General features: G+C 35.9%; 1 protein-coding gene across 2 annotated transcripts in view; it reads right to left on the reverse strand.

Annotated features, from left to right (window-relative positions):
- Positions 1-22579, reverse strand: part of LOC149562150 (uncharacterized) — a 76425-nt gene that overhangs the window by 25253 nt on the left and 28593 nt on the right. For both annotated transcript variants that reach the window (XM_089825685.1, XM_089825684.1), the window contains exon 4: positions 2134-2250. In XM_089825685.1, the coding sequence (XP_089681811.1) occupies positions 2134-2250 (117 nt within the window). The remainder of the gene's footprint in view (positions 1-2133; positions 2251-22579) is intronic.

Consider the following 22579-nt stretch of genomic DNA (forward strand, 5'->3'; position numbering starts at 1 on the left):
TTAATTGATCATTAGATGTCGCTTTAGACTTTGAGGAAATTACGATATAAACAAAATATGTTTAATCTTTTGGCTCTGACTATAGTCTGTAAAAAATTATGGTTATATAATAGTTCCATGCAATCACCAAAAATAGTCGGCTCTATAATATATTCTTCCTTTATACTCCCTCCATTTTAATTCTTTTCATACTCCTTTGTTTAATTCTTTGAAATTAATACATCCGGGCCCCTTGATACATCTTTGGCAAACATATTGCTAGGAACAACCCAGATATAATATGCGATATATATTTGTCCCTCAAAAGTAAAATAAATAAATAAATGTTGCTTGGTGATCCTTCCAGCGAGTTAAATTATTTGATGGAAATAATTTTAAAACAGTCCTGTGAATTCTATCAAACACCTGCAGTCTTGAGAAGGAAGCTAAATCAAGTACAGAGACTTGATAATATTTCTTACCCTTTATAGAATTTATACCTCAATAATCTAAATGCAATCTATGTTTTGAAAACATACACCTTTTGATAAAACCTTCTGTAATTTTTTCTCTAAATAACCTTCACATGATGGCAAGATCAATGCTCTAATACCACTGTAATATCCCAGTTAGATATTCTCTCCAATTTTTTCACAGATAGTTTTCAGAATATAAACATATATCCTTGCAAATAAACCAACAGAAATAACTAGCAATAAACCATAAAATGCTCATAGAATTTACTCAAAATGTTATTGCATTATAAAACAGCAATACAATAACTAGATATCACATCCAGTCTTAAATACAGAAAATACAGTCAGAATGGAAATAACAATAAAATGCACCTGTAATCCCAAAAGTGTGAATTCGGATATGAATCGGGGCTACGTCAAATCCACCCAAGAAAAGCTCGAAGGTTTCCGTCCTTAGGATCCTCAACAAGAGAAAGCTAGCAGCTTCCCAAAGTTCTCCAAAGAGAAACCAGAAAATCAATCTCAAATCCAAGCATTCCCAGAATGAGTCTCCCTTCCTTCTTTTAATGCATCAAGTTGTGACTCTTCCACTTATTCTACATAGTCTTCTTGTTATCTTGTCATTTCGTCTTTGATTAATGTCCCTTTAATATTAAATTGACCCTTTTAATTCTGCACTAAGCTCTCATAAGCCAAATTAAATATTTCATGAGTTTGACTTTAGAATTCTTAATGTCCCAAAAGGGGGACATTACAACTTGTATCTATAGATGGAGTTGATGAAATAGTAGTTTTTTGAATACCCTTCAAGCATACCATAGAAGATTGCACTAGGTGAGTGAAACAGATGACAAGATTGCATCTGGTAGAGTTACAAAGATATTCACAAAACCTTGCATCCCAGCATAGAATTGGTAGTTTAGAACCATAAGTTTATGTTCATAGAAAGTTGGGAAGTCAAAATATTTTCATTGCACATTGAGAAGCCATACATTTGCAATTCAAGTTGATGAATCTTAGTGAACTAGCATAAGTCCCCTCATGAAACCAGCATATCAAATCATTACAATTGAGTTAAGTCCGCCAGTTGAAGGAACCTTGGAGGCATGTCGATAATTTTTCCTTGAAATCTTTAGAATATATGATGTCTTTGTTCAAGAGAGTTGAAAATTTGATATTCCACTTTGGAATATTGAGTCTTTGATTCTCCATCTTGTAGTGGCATAAAACTCATATCAACAGTAATGAATCAGAAGGTTCCTACCTTGTGCAGCAAGGCTAATCATTGTGACATGATAACTAAAAAAACTAGCCATGCAAGAGCAATTAAGTTTTAATTAAACCAAATTCAGATTATTAGTTTATTTTTCTGAAAAATCAATCAATTATAACAATCATAATTTAGAATGAAAGCAGACTTGACTAGCCAAATTATGAAATTTAGCCCCTTTTCTTAAGCATATTAGGCAGCTCTTTATACATCAGCTTCTTTGCATCCTCTGAAGTCGATGGAAAGTACATCATAGGTTCTTTGGCCACCTTCTCAAGATACAATTTAGACAGACAGAATCCATGTTGGAGGAATTCTAAGGTAACTTCATGATAAATGAAAGAAAAATGTTTCCCTGCACAATAAGCAAATGTAGAAGCTAAAGAAAACAACTCCAATAAAAATTACCTGTCAGAAGTTACATCGGCTAGCCGTCGAGGACTCCATGAAAGAATCAAATTGTTTACGCAGATCAAAGAACCTTCATATTGCACTCCATTGGCCACAAATCCTGTATCTGTACATCTGAATGATCAAGCATGAAGGATTAAGCACTTTCTTGGCAAATGCTCCTACCACATGTACCACATGTACTAAAACTATTCACTACCAACAACTACAACAATGCAAAATAATTTATGAGTAAACCACATGTATCTTGCAACAATTGATTCGATAATCTCTTCTAGTACTAATTCCACAAAGAATATGTACATGAAAACATCATACTCGCAACATGTAGAAAGGAACCATCTGCAAGAGATATGCAGCCATCTTGTACAAAAATAAACGTGACATAGTATAGAAATAAAAATGTCTTCACAATTATGTATGCAATGCATATTTAAGTTCACTATATTATGTCCATTACAGATTTGCACATGATACTCTAGACAAACTTGATACATTACTATAATCCTACCATCTCAAAACATGCATCCAAAACAAAGAAAGAGTAAGAAGTTAGAAAAACACTTTCAAAGGTCATAAATATAACCTGAGTTACCGATGCACCCAGGATTGGCTCGGAGGTGGAAGCGAATGCGGGTGGAGCCGGATGCTGGTCTTGAAGCCTTGTGGATGCCTCTCAGATGCAACACAGGGCTTCCCAAGCACTTCTGTGGACATTTTGAAGAATATTTCAAGGATAAAAAATGGTTCATATCCCACATACCGGAAAGTAATTCCCTGCATTTTAGCTGGCAAATCTATTTCACATTGAGGGTTTTGATTTCTTACTAATATTCTTTCAGTTTAAAAAGCAGAATACATCTATAACCAGTTATTTTATCTCACATATTCCTGTCTGTTCAATGTGTGTCTTATGTTTTTTTCCATGTATATTTATAGAGATTGCTTAGCATTTAAGGGGAAAAAAACATTAAATTTAGTAGTGTACATATTTTATTTATATATATATTTTTTAAATATTAATAGTACTCATTTGACTTAATTAAATAATTATCCAATTTTTTGCTATTTAAATATGGAACCGACGAATTAAAGTCATTTAATTGTTGTTTGATTAATTTAACATTATATTTATAATCTTATAGAATATTTGAATTTCAATTTGAATATGTATGTATACACACACAAACGCATCCACATCCCCCCAAAAAAAACCCGCATTTGCGCACCAACATCTGGATTCGCATTTGAATCGGTAACTAAGTATATAACCTTACCAACCTGTACCTAAACCAACAATCAAATCAAGACTCTCAAAACAATCTACATTAGACATTTCTATAATCTTGCCTTTGTTATACACTTAATTTATCAATACCATTGAAAAGTGCAAGTCACTGAAACTATTGACTACATATGTTCCCTGTTGAAATTGATGAAAGATCAACCCCACAGCTCCCAAGAATCACCTGTATGCAAACACTTTCCATAGAAAGAGAGGAGCAAAAGCTACAGAGGCTGGAATTGTCAGATCCACAGATGAGAAATTCTTGATGAGCAAAAAAAGAGATTGCTATTATCAAAAGTGAATGAACTTAATTACAAAGAGAGATTGTCCTTATAAAGGGGATCAAAACTCTAACAGGTAACTAACCTAGGTTGCATGATAATAATTAATAAAAAAATTAATTATTATATGCCCAAAGTTTAGCTTAAATAAACTAGAGATAATAAGTGACTTAATAATTAAATCAAATATGATTTATTTAATAAGAAAATACTTTATTACTCTAACACCCCCCGTTTAAGATAAACTTAGGGAGTAGCTAAAAACATAGAAACTACTACTGAAAGTAAATTTGGGTCCCGGCAAACAAAACCTGATGAGGTACCCAAACACAACCAAATCTTTGAAAAGAGGAGAAATAGAGAAAACCACATGGGAAGAACCCTACTCTAAAAAGAGATAAATAATGTTGAAAAAAACTAGTGAAGGACTGAAGAAGCCTCCAAACTAGGGAATGTCCCAGAAGATAGGAACAAAAGATGATCATGGAGAATGCCACTGAAGCATGTAGAAGCTACAAAGCTCTATTAAAAAAATTGCTGATCTGAAGAGCCTCTACTGTAATACAACTTGACCAGGTAGAGAAGACTATAATCTGCATCGAATCAAGAGGCACACAAAGGCAAACAATTGAACTCGAAGATACAAATAGCATGAAATACCAAAGCCTGAAGAGTTGATCAATCGAACATGGAAGGCTGCAACCAAAGTAAGAACGAAAAGAAAAGTGACTATATGGTAAATGATCCATCTCACTGAAATGCATAGGTATCCAGCCACTGCATCCACCTAGTACATAGGAACAAAAATTGAATACATAGCTCACTCCAATCGAACCAAGGAAGCATGACAAACAACAAAAGAACCCCCCTAATGCAAACAACAGTGAGGTGGCAAGCAATTAGAAAAGTGGGCCAAATGCACTGCATATCAAGCAACCACGATCAAGATGCACAAAAGAGTACTGTGTACTGCAGTGATCAATCTCTGACACGTCATGAGGCTAATGTCACAGAAAGGAAACTCACCAGACAAAGGAAGATGGCAAAAAAAGGCAAAACCTTAACCCCCCATGGCATTTTAATCAAAGTAGTGCATGTGCAATAAGGCACAAGATATGGTGAATCCTAAGAATACAATAATCTGCATGAGTGTCCTCGGATGACACTGCTTGAATCAGAAGGCAAAACAAGGCAAAACAACTGAAATGAAAATATAGATGCAATATGGCACTTTATCTCAGTGTGTTTGCAAGAATGCATACAAATAATGTCTAAATAGACTAGAAGAGACATGAGGCTGATACAACATAGAGTACAACCCATGATGAATCATTTGAAGCAACGAAATCAATCCCTAAACCTGAAACAACCAAGATATCCACTAGAATGCAAAATTGCAAAAAAAAATGAATAGAATGTGCCTAGAGCAAAACTTGGAAAAACAACCAGCATTACTAGACAGAGCTTTGAAAGACCTTTCCAACAATATAAAGAAATCCTAAATCGGAGATTGAATGCTCAAGATATGTCTCCTGGAGTGAAAAATAGAACTCCTGACTTTGACAGCAAAAATAGGCATCAAAAAAACACCAAAACTTAAAATAACATGCACCACTAGAACGGGCTCGACACCAGCTTTCAGGCAATATCTCGTTTGCGAAAAACAAAGTCCAGATGAACAAGTTATGACCAAAAAACCACATGTAGGTACAAAAAGAGCTAGAAAGACAAAAAAATTTAAAATTACTGCCTTGGGATCCGTGTCAAAATGCATTGGGAAACATACCCACCAGTACAGAAAACACCTCGAGGAGCGTGCCAAAATGCATCGGGAAACATACCCACTAGTACAAAAATCACCTCAAGGAGCGTGCCAATTTTTGTACAAAATTTGTCTTGATTTCCAAACCAAAATTTGCGTGGCAAAAACCTCGACTTATGTGCTGAAAAATCTCAATTTTTGTGCTGAAATTTTTTAATTTCTATGCAAAAAATTATCAAATGGTTACCTCATGCCCAATCTGGGAGCAATATGTTTTAGCTTTTGATTCCAGCTGTGTCCAAATTGGAAAAAATTTATATGAAAATAGGGGTTTTGGGGCGCTCTGAACTCAACGGTGAGGTCTATTTAGGCTCAAAATGCACCCAAAAAAGGTGATCACCCAGATCCAATACAAAAAAACTTTGAAAAATGAAACCCTTTGAAAGAAAAAAAACAAATCTAAAAGTTAGGCCAACCCTGTCATAAATAGAACAGGGGCATGAAGATCAGGAGCTCTGATACCATATTGAAGTTGATGAAAGATCTGTTAGAAATAGGGATTACTGAAGTGGGGAGGTGAATTAGTGATCTACAAACTTTAGTCGCCAATTAGATATTATTTCTTACTTTAAACCATACATAACAAAGTAATAAAGTAATCTTGAACAGTAACAGTAACCATGCACAAAGATAACTCATAACACCATATTTTGTTAACTAGGGAAACCCTCGCCAAGAGAAAACCCCAATGAGGATGATACCCACTAGATAATATACTGATATATAAGTTCCTTGTTAAAGGATGGACCCTGTTAGGAGTCAATGAGCAAATTTAGTATAAGGAGTCTGAGTTAGGAGATTCCAACCCTATTAGGAGTTGTAGTACAGTAGATGCAAGATGAGCCCACTGCCCAAACATGCACTTTCAATTACAAGAAGAGCTCACTACTCAAACAAGTAATCAAACTTTTGGAAAATAAGTACTGTAACTTCTTCCTCGACTGATCTCTAATCTTCAGCTTGATTTTGGATCATAAAATAGCTTTTACAAAACTTCGCATATATCACTTTCACAAAAGTTTTCAAAACAATTACTCAACATCACAATTACATGATAGCACGCTTGAATCACATTTCTCATCGCAATATGTTCTTGCATAAATACCATGCCTTTACAAAAATTGCTACTAGGTTGGCTAAGACCACAATACACTTTTGCAACTTAGAGTAAACATCTAGGATGTCGGCACTAATTGGACAAGTAATTATTTTGTAAACAAAAATAATACTTTTCTTCAATTCCACTATCTTGTTTCATTAAAACACGAATATCTTTGTTCCATATAGTCCGTATTGACTTCCAAGGTTATACACATCATCATCAACATGTATACAATCTCCATCTAACTTTGCTAGTCATAATATGACATCAGCAACAAGTTATAAATAAAACAATAAACTATTATATACCAAATTCCATACTTAGACAATTTTTTGAGTACCAAAAGCTAAGTATCTTTATTTCCAAGGTTTCTTATGAGCATGTACATCATGTGTTGCCATAAATGACAACAATTACATATCTCCATTAGCCAATTGTCATCAATCTCCACCTTTGGCATTGATGGCAACAAAATAGGAAAAATTGGCTACGTGACAAAAGCTACATCTATTATTTTTGTTAAGTTTTAGTCACCATTGGATATTATTTCTTGCTTTAAACCATACATAACAAAGTAATAAAGTAATGTTGAACAGTAATAGTAACTATGCACAAAGATAACTCATAACACCATATTTTGTTAACTAGGGAAACCCTCATGAAGAGAAAACCCCAATGAGGATGATATCCACTAGATAATATACTGATATATAAGTTCCTTGTTAGAGGATGGACCCTGTTAAGAGTCAATGAGCAAATTTAGTATAAGGAGTCCCTGTTAGGAGACTTTGAATCCCTTTTAGGAGATTCCAACCCTATTAAGAGTTGTAGTACATGAGATGCAAGATGAGCCCACTGCCCAAACATGCACTTTCAATTACAAGAAGAGCTCACTATCCAAACAAGTAATCAAACTTTTGGAAAATAAGTACTGTAACTTCTTCCTCGACTAATCTCTAATCTTCAGCTTGATCTTGGATCACAAAATAGCTTTTACAAAACTTTGCATAGATCACTTTCACAAAAGTTCGCAAAACAATTACTCAACATCACAATTACATGATAGCACGCTTGAATCACATTTCTCATCGCAATATGTTCTTGCATAAATACCATGCCTTTACACAAATTGCTACTAGGTCGGCTAAGACCACAATACACTTTTCCAACTTAGAGTAAACATCTAGGATGTCGGCACTAATTGGACAATTGACTAATTTGTAAACAAAAATAATCCTTTCCTTCAATTCCACTGTCTTGTTTCATTAAAACACAAATATCTTTATTCCATACAGTCTGTACTGACTTCCGAGGTTATAATCGTCATCATCAACATGTATACAATCTCCATCTAACTTTGCTAGTCATAATATGACATCAGCAACAAGTTATAAATAAAACAATACACTATTGTATACCAAATTCCATACTCAGACAATTTTTTGAGTACCAAAAGCTAAGTATCTTTATTTCCAAGGTTTCCTATGAGCGTGTACATCATGTGTTGCCATAAATAACAACAATTACATATCTCCATTAGCCAATTGTCAACAATCTCCACCTTTGGCATTGATGGCAACAAAATAGGAAAAAATGGCTAAGTAACAAAAACTACATCTATTATTTTTGTTAAGTTTTTACATATGCTCCCCCTTACAATATACTTTACACTTTTATCTTCTCTTTACCTGATTTAAAAATTTTCTCATTGTATCTCTCCCCTTTGACATCAATGACAAAGATCAAAATGTCAAAAATTGTTCAAAATTGTCCATCTACTATCAAAAATGTTGTCCTTCTGCCTTAGGCTAATAAGATCTTCATGCAATCATCAAAATTTGTTTTCAAACTGTCCATACCTTTACTCCATGTCTCCTTGGTGGATTTAGTAGAGGTGAGAATTGCACATAAGGCATATGATGCAATCTCAACTACATTAAGGTTTGAATAGAAAAAGTTAGAACAAGTTTCCTTGGCCTTGACACATTCCTCCAACTGTTTTTCAACAAAAGATACTTTCAGAGCAATAGACTCTCTAAAATCCGATATTCTCTTCAAAACTTGTTCCTTCTGAAGTTCCAATTTCCTGATATCATTGTGAATATTGGCCACTTGTCCTTCAAAATAATCAATCTTACAAGATGGATGTTGAATCTGGCTAGATAGAGCCTCTAGCTCACTCATCTTTCCTCCAATCTAACTGTCAATGTCTTTAGTCAGTTTATACGATAGAGTACACTTAACGTACAATATCTTACCATCCTGTTGACACTTCTGAAGTTCCTTGATAAAAGTATCAAGACTTATCAAATCATTCTTAATAATTTGACAAATGGTGTTAAACAAGTTAGCATCATGTGAAATTTGTGCCTTTTCTTCTATAACACTTAACAAATTAGCAAATTCTTCATCAAATGACTTTAGTATTGCCTGTGCCCTTTTCTAGATCTACTTCTGTGTGCTACACTGCCAGAGTACTATGTAGTCTGTCAATAACCTCCATCAAGGTTTTTTGCAAGTTGTTCACTATTCTATTCTTTTGAATAAGTTTTGACATGGATGAGATCAAATCAGTTTGATCATCATCATCAGTTGCTAGGCTGGCAAGTGAAAGCGGAGTAGATGAACTAGAAGGTTTAGTGTCATCCTCCCTTTGCTTCTTGGTTGCCTCTTTGACCCTTCTTACTTCTTCTTTCTTTTCTCTTTCCTTCTTTTCATTTTCTCTCTTCTCTTCCTCTTCCAATTTCTTCTTCTTGTCTTCCTCTGTTTTCTTTCTTATTTCTTCTTCTGCTATTCTTTTCTTTTCCTCCTCTTCCTTTCTTTTCTTCTCATCCTCAAGCAATTTCTGCTTGGCCTCTTCTATTTTCCTCTTCTCTTCTTCTAGTAATCTTTTTTCCTCTTCAATTTGCCTCAGTTTGTCTTCAATATCCTCGATATTAGGTTCATTAAGTTTGGAACCTTCAAATGGATTAGTATCATCAATGTTAATGGTAACATTAGTTTGATCTATCTGCATAGTGTCACCGCTTACTGACACTTCCAAGGTTCTGGGTGCTCATGCATATGCTGCCTTAGAGTCTGTCAACATTTGACTTATTGTTGCCGCAGTTTCACTTCTTGTCTTTCTCACCCACCATAAACAAAAATGGTCTCACTTTATTTCTTAGATAAGGTGCAAGATTGTTCAATAATCTCTTAATCTCTTCTTCATCATCAATCTTGCAAATTGTTCTTAGCATAGACTTTCGAAGTTCTAAATCTTCTTCTCTTGTTGGTGCCTTCTTCTCAATAAGTACATTATAGACTTTATGGTTTAGTATGCCCTCAATATCCTTCAATTTCAGATTATTTGCTATAATGTATCTCACAGTAGAGATATCAATCTAATCTTTCTCAAAATTGCTATACAAATCATAAAATTTGTTCATCTAAACAAAGTTACCCTCAGTAGCAATAGCTGAGTTTATCTTTTCTATCTTCGGCTTCCAGGATTGTCGAGCTTTTCCTGTTGATTGCTTAAACATTGTCACCTTCTCTGCTTTCTTAACTTCTTGTTCTTGTTCTTGTTCTTCTTCATCACTAGACTCGACAATTGTCAATAATCTCTTTTGTCTTTTGCCTGGTCCAGTGGCTTGTTGCTTAACCCTTTTAGTTTTTGTGGTCATCACTACCACTAATCTCTCAATTTTTTCTTCAACTCACTTGGTTGCACATCTGACACTGTTGCATACAGAATGCTTTGTTCCTAAGATGTCTCTACAACAGATACTGACAAGGGTTGTATATTCAGTATGCCTTGATTCATGGTTTGCCTGAATGCCTCAGACTCACTCTCAATCATACCGGCCTCTAATAGAGCTTTCTTCATAATAGTTTCTATCTTCTTGTGAGAAGCCTTCTCCAAGGATGCCTGATAAGCTGACAAGGTAATCTCATTATATGTTCCAAATCTGTATTCTGCTTTATCTTTCTCTACTTTCAACAAAAAATCTATATATCCAAACACAATATCATCACTCAATTCATAACCTAAAGGATCAAGAAATGTTTCCTGAGGTTCTACTACTTGTATATAAGTAAAATTTGTATCAACCATAACACAAATGTCATCTTTAAATCTATCTACAATTGCAGATGCAATTCTGAGTTTCTGTCTCATTTCATTCTGAAATGTCCTCATTATTAGGTTTCCACGATCAAATATCTTATCTGCAGGATGTCTTCTACATACTTCTGTGATCTTCTCCATTGTACATCTACCACTGCTCATTATCTCTATGACTGATAAATATGAAAATCTTTTAAGCACATGAAAGAATGTGATTGATTAGTGACTGAAATCTAAACACACCATTCTTAGTCCTTTGATCTTTTCAAGGTTCTCAAATAGTTGCATTCTCAGAATTTCACTGAGGTTTACTTGTGCCTTCTCAATACATATCTTATATTGCATAGATGAATCCAACTAATAATTCATCAATCTTTGAGCTTGCACATACAAAGTAGGCAATAATTCTACTAAGGAATCTTATATCATCTTGCTTAATGGTGTTGATCACCATGGCCTTTCCATTGTACACTGCTTTTGTATAACTTTCAACTTTCTTATTAACCATTTTCTCACCTATAGGTATGCTGCCTTGTTTACTAAGACCAGTTACCTCATGAATAAGGTCGACAGAAATATCAACTACACCATCTTGCATCCACAGTTTCCCATCATGTATTTTGTTTAATATGATTTGTGTCCACTCATCTGTGTCCAATTCTCTATACAAATTGTATTTGAATAGGCTTAATTCCTTCAAGTTTCCAAATCCGAGTTTCACAGTCATATCGTGATTGAAAACTAATTCCATATCCTTGTTCATGTATCCACTCCCAATTGATTCAAACTTGTTACGATAACTTCCTATATCTTCCAAATATACTACATTGTTCGAAGTAATGGATAATCTAGTCAATCTTCTGACAAACAAAAAAGAATCTGATATTCCACCAATAACAGTCATAGGCATAGAGTAGCACAAGGTTCAAATCTGATTAGAATAAGAAAAGTGGAGACAAATGACTTTATAACACTAAAACAAGGCGTCTTTGAACTGCAAGTTTTAATTGGACTACAAATGTCCTGTCTATTGGTGGAAAGACTAGATCTGATAAACTTTATTAACTGGTACTAAAGTCAGATATCCTGCCAGACTAGAGACATCAACCACTTCCATCCTTTGTTTTCTCCAATAGGCTGTAATTTATCTCTAAAATTTCATTTAAATGGTTGTATTTCCCAATTTAGGCAAGTAGTAAGTCTCTAGATTTTGCAATGTGGAATTTCATGATGCTGAATAAAGCCACAACTAGCTCCAAACAGCTAACAACAAAGTTGGCTTCTTATGGTTGGGGGCCTGTCCCACGCAACTAAGGAAATCTTGTGGAGGTTGCAAGTCTTCCGGTGATGGCTGACTATAAGGATAGGCAGCTTGGATAATTGGATTGACTTGAGATATCTAGAACCTAGCTTGGGTGGACCCATGCTGTAATGACCACCCTATATTTTAAACTAAATATTTTTGGCCAATAAAATCACAGTTTTGGGCACAGACCTTTCATCTAACAGTTCATGTTCTGTTGATTGGGTGTGCTATTTTTGCACAGTGATGGTTTAACTAAAATATGCACACTTGCAAAATTTATGAAGCAATTTCAACATAAATACACATGAAAAGTCACTTTCTTAAATAACTGTCCTCATTTAACAGAATGCTTAGATGGTGCAAGAGCACCCTAGGTGGTACCACCTTTGTGGTCAACATGGTCAAAGTTTGATTTTGCTTCCTTTTGTCTTGTTTCATAATAATGTGATCATTTTGGGCCATTTGGACTCATTGTGAAAGTTTGGGATCAAGTGGTTCAAAAATGTAAAAGTTGTCAATGTTGTTATGACAACTTTCCTTGTTAAGTGACAACTTTATAAAAGTTGGTAATGGGTAGTTGTAGGATGGTTGCAGAGGTATAATTGGGTTAAAGTAAAAATTTGATCGTCCAACTAAAATCAATGGTAGGTGTGTGTAGATTGAACAAGATTTTCAATTAAAACTTGAATTTTTCCTGCAATTTTTAACATTCAATCCTGTTCTTTTGCAGGGTATGGATCTGTACGACATTGCATGGAACGGAAATTGATTGGGACTAATAAAGGGATGAATTATCTTTTTTTTGAAGTTGGTTTGGTGGGATTTCATTGAGTGGAAAGAAAATTATGGCCATTTTATCATGGGCAGTTCCATAAGACTTCTTTTTTCTGGAAGTTGCAAGTTGTTGCACCACATTGTACAGACTGTATATTCCATATCTTGATCGCACACCAATTGGGATTGAAAGATATATGAATCTACTTTCTAATTCATTTGGTCTAATCAATTTTTGTTAAGTTTTAAGTGAATTATTGTCATTTCATTTAAAGTTGGTCTGAAACCCCAGAGAGGGTAATCAGTGGCCTAAAATAATGTATTACACTCCATTCCACCAGTAGAAAATGTTAAAATTTGGTGGAATGGTAGTTTCTAGCATATATTTTCAGATTCCATGCTTGCAGGTCTGAAGAGTTCTTTTGGAAGCGCATATAAAGGATTGCATATCTGATATCCTCATGTATCACACAAAGAGAGGCCAGTAAGAAGATATAATTTGCATTATTGAAGTCAGAGAATTGAATTACCCATTGATGATGTCAAGATGATGTGCGGGACCCTGCCAAGCCAAGTAATAAGTTTGGGTGTCACAATATTTTTGAGGGAGCCCTGTGTAAGTGACTGTATTTATGCAACTGCATGTCTCAGTGATATCTTAACAGTAACTTATTTACCTATGTTACAAACCAGTCTCAGAGAAAGTTCCTTGTTATTGTTATCTCTAAGATTTAAATACTGTGCTAAATTTTGAGATGGATACCATACTTAACAGCCCAATCGCTTATCCTCAACCCCATAAATGCTAAAGCATTATCAAATATAATTGACTCAGTAACACCAATCCTGGTCACCAAGTCATCATAAAAATTCAATACAACTGATTTCGTTGGCATCTTTCAAAGCCACGACTTTTGTCCACCTTGTGAAGTAATCAGTGGTTGTGAGTATCCACTTATGTCCTGCAATGACTGGTGGATTTATAGGGTCTATGAAATCAAGCCCCATCTTATGAAGGGTTCTTCCACTTATATTGGCAGACGATGGATGGTTGGCAGCCTCTCTTTTCTTGCAAAAACTGCACACTTCACACACTTCCTTGACCACACATAAGCATCTTTGAACAAGTTGGGCCAGTAATCTTCCAAGTTGTTGTTCTTGGAGAAAAATGTCCATCAGCAACTCCATCATGTAACTCATGAAGAACCTTTCCACCTGGCCTCCATCAATGCACCCTAACAACATACCATTGAGGTCTTTCCAAAACAATACATCTCCAATCAGCACATAGGATATTGACTATAATCTGAAATATCTCCTTTTAGCTCTATTTATATTGGCAGGAACACACCATTTTGCAAAAATTTAACCATGTCGCTTACCCAACTGCTTCCTTCAATTGGTTCACCTTCCCGCTGCTCATCCTGGATAACTAGAACTGCTTCCTTCTCTGCTAGAATAGACCACTCAGCTAGTTGTTCACACAGTCCTTTACCCCTAACTAGCCTTATTATTTTAACTCTAGTGATCCACCCTGCTCTTTTCTTATTCAGATCCTTACTTAGAAGAAACTCCTTCACATTAGGGTCAGCCACCATGAGACGTACTTTGCTATTAGACACTAGCGGTTTAAACTTTTAAAGATCCTAATGACAGATAGAGCATGCTTTTCGACAAAACTATACCTTTTTTCATACTCCTCCAATCCTTGACTATAAAAAAGAAATAGGCTGCTCAAAACCTTCCTCGTTTCCTTGAACCAAGATTGCAGAGATAGTATCAAAACTGTCACACACACACACAAAATAAAATTCTTAGCAAAATTAGGATTGACTAGTGTAGGTCCTTCTGTTAAAACTTGCTTAATAGCTTAAAAATTCTGCTTCCCCTCTCTAGTCCAGCCAAAATCAGTGTCCTTTCTGAGCATGGTTGTCAAAGGCTTCATCAAATCATATTCAGATCCTTGCTATTTTAATGTCCACATGATATTCCATAACTCTAGTTATCCACCCTGCTCTTTTCTTATTCAGATCCTTACTTAGAAGAAACTCCACATTAAGGCCAGCCACCATGAGACGTACTTTGCTATTAGATGCTAATGGTTTAAACTGTTTAAAGCTCCTAGTGATAGATAGAACATGCATTTCAACAAAACTATACCTCTGTTCATCCTCCTCCAATCCTTGACTATAAAAAGCAATAGGCTGCTCAAAACCTTCCTTGTTTTCTTGAACCAAGATTGTAGAGATAGTATCAAAACTGCCACACAGAATATAATTCCTAGCAAAATTAGGACTGACTATCGTAGGTGCTTCTGTTAACGCCCGCTTAATAGCTTCAAAATTGTGCTTCCCCTCTCTAGTCCAGCTAAAAAACAATGTTCTTTCTGAGCATGGCTGTCAAAGGCTTCATCAAATCAGCAATATCATGAATAAATCTTTGCAGAAAATTAATTGTACCTAAAAAAACTCTGCAGTCCCTTCTTGTGATTTGGTAAGGGCAACTCCAAATTAGCTTTAACTCTCTCAAGATCAATTGTGGTCCCTTCCTTAGATGCAACATACCCCAGCAACCTATCTTCATGAACTGCGAATACACACTTTGGGATTTAAAGAGATTCCAAACTCTCTGCACCTTTCAAAAATCTGTCTTAGGTGATCTTTATGGTCCTTAGCTACCTCTGAAAACACCACTATATCATCTAGATACACCAAGATGATCTTGTACATCAGATTATGACATGCCATATCCATGGCTTCATGGAAGGTAGCCCCTGTATTGGACTAAACCAAAAGGCGTTTTCTGGTAAGCCATAGTTCTCCACTTCATGATGAAGGTTGTTTTATATTGATCTTCGTTTGTAATCAAAAATTGATTATAACAACTATAATCATTTTACAAGGAGAAAAGTTCTGAACCTGAAACAAATTGAACAGTTTGCTCCATAGATGGCAGGGGATGTTGGTCTTTCAATGGTGCCCTCTATAGATCTCTGAAATCAACACAAAGTCTCAATTCTCCGTTCTTCTTCCTAACACGAACTAGATTTGAAACCCGTGAAGTACATTTGACAGGAAAGATAATGTTGCTTTCTATCAATTTGTCCAACTCTTTTTGCGTCAATGGTTCTCATTTGGGGTTTATAGCCTCTTTTTTTGGGGTAACAAGCTTAGTGTTTGGATCTTATTCATTGTGTGGTGGGCTAGTTGTGGGTTAAAACCCTTTAAATCTCCATACTCCCATGCAAAAACATCATTAAACTCCTAGAAAAGTTGCACAAAGGAATGCCTTTCCAGGGCTGCACATAACTTTCCCAACGTAAGCATTTTTTTCCTTCAAAACCTCCACCTCTTCATAGTGATCTTGCTGAATTTGTCCACTGGATTTTGGTTTTCGAGCTTCATCACGAGTGTTAAAAACTGATTCAAGAATGACAAGACCTTTTGGCACTTTATTGTTTCTAAGCTGGATGATCTAGTCATCATACTGATGTTGAAGCTTGTCCTGATTTACTTGTGAAAACTCAGCCTCCTCTCTAATGAAATTCACAATTTGTTGATCACTTTCAAAGACCTACCAATGAATATCATTGTCAGGTACAGCAGGTCTAACAAGAAGTTTAATATGTGGGTTCCATTTATCTTTGCTAATCTCCTTTGGAATATCAGATTTGATAACTGTGCTAGCCAATCTGTTAACGCACTTGTTCTTATTTTGTGGTATAGAGATTAAATTGAAAGCATCAAAATCCTCTATGAGGTTCCACACTTTGTGATTATATGATTTCAGCAAATTATTCTTGGTTGCATTCAGATTTATGACCTGATTCACCATTGATTCATTGTCCCCATACACTTTTAAACAATCAACCCCCTTCCTCCTTGCCCATTCCATCCCAAAAATGAGGGCTTCATACTCAACTATATTTTTCAACCAGCTGAAATAAAATCTGCAGGTTGAATAATATTTCTGCCCACAAGGAGAAACTAACACACATCCTCCACTAACCCCTACTCTTCTTCTCAATCCATCCAAAAACAATTCCCAGATCCCCTGTTCATCACATTGACCAGTACCTTTTACCAGATTGGGCATAATTGCATCGGACTCATAAATGACAAAGTTACCTAAATCAACATGTTTTACTTTCTCATACTGAATTTCAACCTGATTTTGACTAGCCCTTCATCCAAAAGAATATTCAGTATATCATCTATTTGTGTTTGACTCTCCTAATCAGTAGGTTGGTCTTCTAGTTCGGCAACAAGGAGATTTGCATTTATTGGGCTTGGATTATGATATGGTATGATATGATAGATTTTAATGACGTCCACGAGGCTAAAGTAGCCTATGGGACTCACACAATCACCCCCCCAAGGTAGGAGCGGAACTAATCTAGCTGCAAAGTTTTGGTTAACTTGTCTCTCCTTTGCTGAAGTTTGATAATCAGAGCCGCTGTTCCCTTCACTTGATCCTCCTCGAATAAGTAGTTTAAGTCCCTGTTCAATGTTGTATTTAGCAATAGGCTCAGGTTGGATTGTTACTTTAGTCTCATAGTTTGTCCTAGACAACGTGTGACCAATCAAAGGACAAATATTTAGAAAGACACAAGGCAGAGTGAGGTGGCAGCTCAATGATGTAAACATCTTGTGGAATTCTAAAAATGGGGCGCACTTGCAAAGTTAAAATCAAGCCCGTAATGACCCCTACAATATTGACTGTTGTCCTGTCTAACTGCATAACCCCCTTCTCAAGCGGCTCATACACCCAACTTCTCCAAGATTTTCTTGGGCATGACCGAGCTGCTAACGCTCGAGTCTATCATATAGTTGTGGACAAGATCTTTCCCTATGATTAATGAGACATAAAACGAATGGGGCTTGGGCTTGGGTACTTCTTGTTCCTTAACATCAATTACAGAATTTGTAAGGATCACCCTCGACTTGTCTTGCTTGGGCAAATTGGTTAAACTCAAATCAGATAGGGTTGGCTGAAGCAAGTCATTTTTGCCAGGGATAGATAATGAATCCCGCATAGACATAGAGACACTAGCTTTTTTCATATGATCTTGGATATTAAAAATGCAGGATAGGAACCTTCCTTTGACTTTTTAAGAGAGGCACTCTCAATGTGAACAACTGGCATGTTTGCTTGAGCAGTGGTTTTTTGTTGGACTTTGTTTTGTTGTTGCTGGTCACTCTGCATAATGGGCACATTAGGAACTCCTGGCTGTGGATCACCTCCTGCAACTTTGTTAAAATTGGTCCAGCACTTGTAGAAAGCCTAATATCACCTTAACTCCTTCATGACAGTTGGTTAACCAGTGATGAAGCTTGCACAACCTTCTGCCCTACATCACGCATTCTTTTCTTACTTCTTGTGTTGTCTATGATTGATGGACAAACATGGTTCACTCCACCAAAACCATCAGCTTCCCAATTAAGGAGTGTTGCCTCTGGTTGTTCTTCCTTTTGTTGTAATGCAGCCTCTTTTGTTGTGATTGGTTGTGGACTTGGAACAGTTTGTACCATCAAAGCTTGGTTGATAATACTATCTGTACATGTGTTTTGATTGTGCAATTGATTACAAGTGTAACTCCACTCCAAATCTTGAGCTAGATTACTATTGACCGGCCTATTGTTCAGAGGTCTTTGTCCATGATTATTTTGCTGATAAAACATTACTATTGACCGGCCTATTGTTCAGAGGTCTTTGTCCATGATTATTTTGCTGATAAAACAGCCTGTTCCCTATTAGATTTTATCAGTAAATAGGCTGATAAGGGGATTGATAAGGTCTAAAATTCTGATTCTGTTGCTTTTTGATATTCACCAATTCATTACCAAAATTTCTGTAATAACCCCTTTATCTCTTGTAGCTCACTGGATTGAAATGGAATGTCACTTGTTGGTACACTTGCCTGCGAAGTAGGTGCTGGTAATGTAGGTGCAGCCGGTAAAACCACCAAAGGGATTTCTTGTAATGGCACCACTGGTTGTACAACTGGTGCTATAGGAAAGATGGGCATAGGTGGCCTTAAAGCTATTTGCCCAACTTGTGTTATTTTCAGCTCTAATAGATATCTGATAGTTTCCAGGAAGCATATTACCTCTAAAGGATTGTATCATAAATGCAATATTGTTGTTAAATGCTTGTAGGCAGTACAAAAATACATGCTCAACAGTTGGTCTCACTGTGGTAGGAATACATTCCCAAGTTTTGTGAAATCTAAAACTAAAACCAAACACTTGTTTGCAGGGAGTCCTATTAATAGTAGATAGTTGTTCTACTAATGATGAGTGGTCTGAATTGTCTTTTTTGAAGCCTCACTGCGACCTGTCATAGCATAGATATTTTACTTGCATTTTGATACTCAGGATTTGGATATTTTGACATTCATTCGAGACTTAGATGGACAGTGGCTTATATTATCTATTCATTTTGGCATTTACAGTAGTGATTTCCATCTATGATATGTATTAAGAACCAAATTTTTGTATGGGATGATTGAACAAATACGGATGCAACTTTACACATGGTAGGATAGAAATTAGATTTTGATGTGATGCAAAATGCTAATTCGATCATGTTGTTTTAAGATTAAATGTGATATGTGGATTTTGATATTTTTATGTTTTGAAATGATTAAGAAAAGAAATTTAATTAAATTATGTAATATGGATTACATAATATTGGAATTTGTATGCATTGATGATATGTATTTTATGTGACCTTTCTTTGGACTACTAATGCTCAAGTTTAGTGTGCAGGAAGTGGAACCATGGAAATTATCGAGAAAACAAGATTCAAACTCATGTAAACACAATTTAGCCAAGGCAAATCTTTGGAAGATTCAAAAGCCTCATTGTGATGTATTTTATTTCGTAAATGTAAGCTTGCATGTGTGTAAAAATTTTAATCTCAAAGATGCATTAGGGAAATGTCATGATGATGTGTAATGTGCTTGATGTGTCACTTGACACTTGTAGATTGTTGTGTGTTAATGACATGTCACCTAGGGTTTTGTGTCATGGTAGCATTTAACCCTTAAACTAATTACCTTGTTAAAGATTAAGTAAACCCACTTGACAAGGGATAGGATGAGTCAATATCAAAGGAAAATTCGAATTTAGACTTGACTAGGGTTTTCAAGGGTCATTAGGTGGTCCCAAAGTGTCCTTTGTGTGAAAATAAGCTACCCATATGTTAGTATAACATGTTAGAGGCCTAAATTTGACCATGTTAATGCTTAGCTAGCCTGGGGGGTGCCTTTACCAATGCATTCTTCCACAAATTCGAAAATTGAGTTGTCACGTGAGTTCTTCCCCATGTTTTCACTAAGTCAAAAATAGCAAACTTGGGGGGTGGGGGGGGCAAGGTTGTAAGACGTAGTGGCTTGATGTTTTTGCCAAAATAGATAGTGGGAGAGCCTTTTTAGGGGGACTTGGACAAACTAGTGGAGTGTTCACCCACTCTCTAAGTTTAGAGACAGTTAGGGTTTTGGGAGAGAAGCTAAGGAGAAGGGAGCTCTTCATCAACTATCATTGCCTTTAGCTTGGACCAAGGTTGGTGCTAAAACCATGACCATCTTTTGCATTTGCATAATGAAGCAGAAAGCATGTATGATTGTTGTGGGTTTCATGCATTGTCATTGTCAATCCTTGTATTGTGTTGTGGTGGTAAAATTGTGATTTGTGTTGCATGTATTTTCTTGATTTTTCTTTCTTGATCTCTTTGTTTTGTTTTGGGATGTTGAATTGTTAATGGGTGTGAAGGCTTCACTCACCCTTGGGAGGGAAGAGCAGCCTTGGGTGAAGGGGTTGATTGGGCTCAACATTGTAGTTGAGAGAGATTACCTCATAGTGAGGAGTTGTTTCTTCTTTCATAGAGTATGGGCTCCATTGAAGCCATATGCCTTTTGTGTTTTGGAGGAATAAGGGGATTGTGTAAGGAGGAGAATTTTTTTATGATAGCCTTGGAAGGCAAAAATGCAATTGCAGTTTGATATTTGTATTATGGATATGGCATTCTCCTCTTTGAAGAGTCCACCTTCACCCAATGTATTCATGATTCCAATGATGAATCAATGTGCAAGCCATGGGAGGGATTGTTATGTGTTGTGTTGTGTGGTTGTATGCATTAGCAGTTGTTGTGTGTTTATCCCATTTGGGCTTTGTTTCCCTAGCTCGGTGAGTGGCCTCTTGGGAGGTGAGCCTCCATGGTTTCTAGTTTTGTGTTGTTTTGCAGGTTTTGTGAGAATGGATCCTAGGAAGAAATTAGGGTTTTACCCTTGGCATGGTTGAAGAATCAAGTGTTGTAATTTGTTGTGATGTCAAACTTCTATTGTTGTTCCTTGAAATGTGGAAGGGATTTACTCCCTATTGTATATTATTGTAAATGTGAAAGTGAGATTTGATGCTATGTATATAACTGACATTGTAAGAGAAAGATTGTATCCCTTTCATTGTTGTATAGGAAGGAAGGAAACAGCTCATGTAGAGATCTAGCCATTGTTGTGAGTCCATGTAGAAGTTATGTAAATTTATTACTTTTCTTATGTAGGTTCATATTTCCATCAATAGTTGAATCTTATATATATCTCATGTGAGAAAATCATTGTAAGAGTTACTCAATGTAGATTTAAGTGATTTCATTTCAAGATTCTCTATTATGTGTTTTGATACAATGGAAATAAAAGTTCATGTGTTGCAAGAGTTCATTTGAGTGCATGGAAAATGATTCATTATGTTTTCAATAAGAAAGAGATTCCATATATATTTCTATTCATCCCTAGAAACATGTAAATTTGATCTTGTACATTAGAGTTTAAACTTTGAGTTATTTAGTACCATTAAATCACTAGACTATAATGATGCAAAGAATCACATCAACTTATCACCAAAGAAATCCTCTTGATTTCATAATAGTAATAGAAGAAAATTAGCTCCAATGTAATAAGTAGTCAAAAATCTACATGAGAAAGTATGGTGTAGGTGCACATTTCACTTCTCTGGAAATTGTATGGTAATGGGAAAAAGTAAATCTCTGCCTGTTATAGACTAATAAAATAATCAGAAGCTTATGCCTAGGGTATTGACCTATGAAGAAAGAAGAAAACCATTGGATAATAAGGGACTTAGGAATATAGGACTAATAACCATCCCATTAAATTATATAACTGCACATGTTAAAGTTTCCATGGGAGTCTTGTGACATTATGTCATGAATCTACACTTGGAAAATCAATGTCAATATTTGTACCCCATAATATTACCACTCAAAAAGCCCTAAAAAAAAACTAAAAAAATAATGTGACCCTAGGCGTCCCTTTCCAAGGATAAAGAAAATTAGATATACTAGTATGTGGGAGGGACAATGGTCCCCACCTTCCCAATCGCCTTACACCTTTGAAAGTACCTAGGCACTTGAAGAGTGTCCTTCCCTCTATAACACATGTCAGGGGACCTTCTAGGCATCTCCACCTTAGAAAAGCACTCATCCCATTTTGGCACCTTGCACCCCACGACTCCCCTAGCATTTAAAGCATGAGTTATTCCTCCTTTTCCATCATTGCAAATCAACCCAACACTTCTTGGGAGAAACAATCCATTAAAAAGGTATATGCATAGAGAAAAAGGTGTTTTATGAAAAAAGGAGCCTTGAAGGTCAATGATCTCCTCCTTCCCAACGTCTCATCTTGGACAAGACGTGACAAGGGAGACGCCACCTTGCTCACACCACCTTGATCCTCGAATCCATACA

This window comes from Cupressus sempervirens, chromosome 4, assembly GCF_028749045.1.
Source record: "Cupressus sempervirens isolate cs-2001-9-10 chromosome 4, ASM2874904v1, whole genome shotgun sequence".
Lineage (NCBI taxonomy): Eukaryota > Viridiplantae > Streptophyta > Pinopsida > Cupressales > Cupressaceae > Cupressus > Cupressus sempervirens.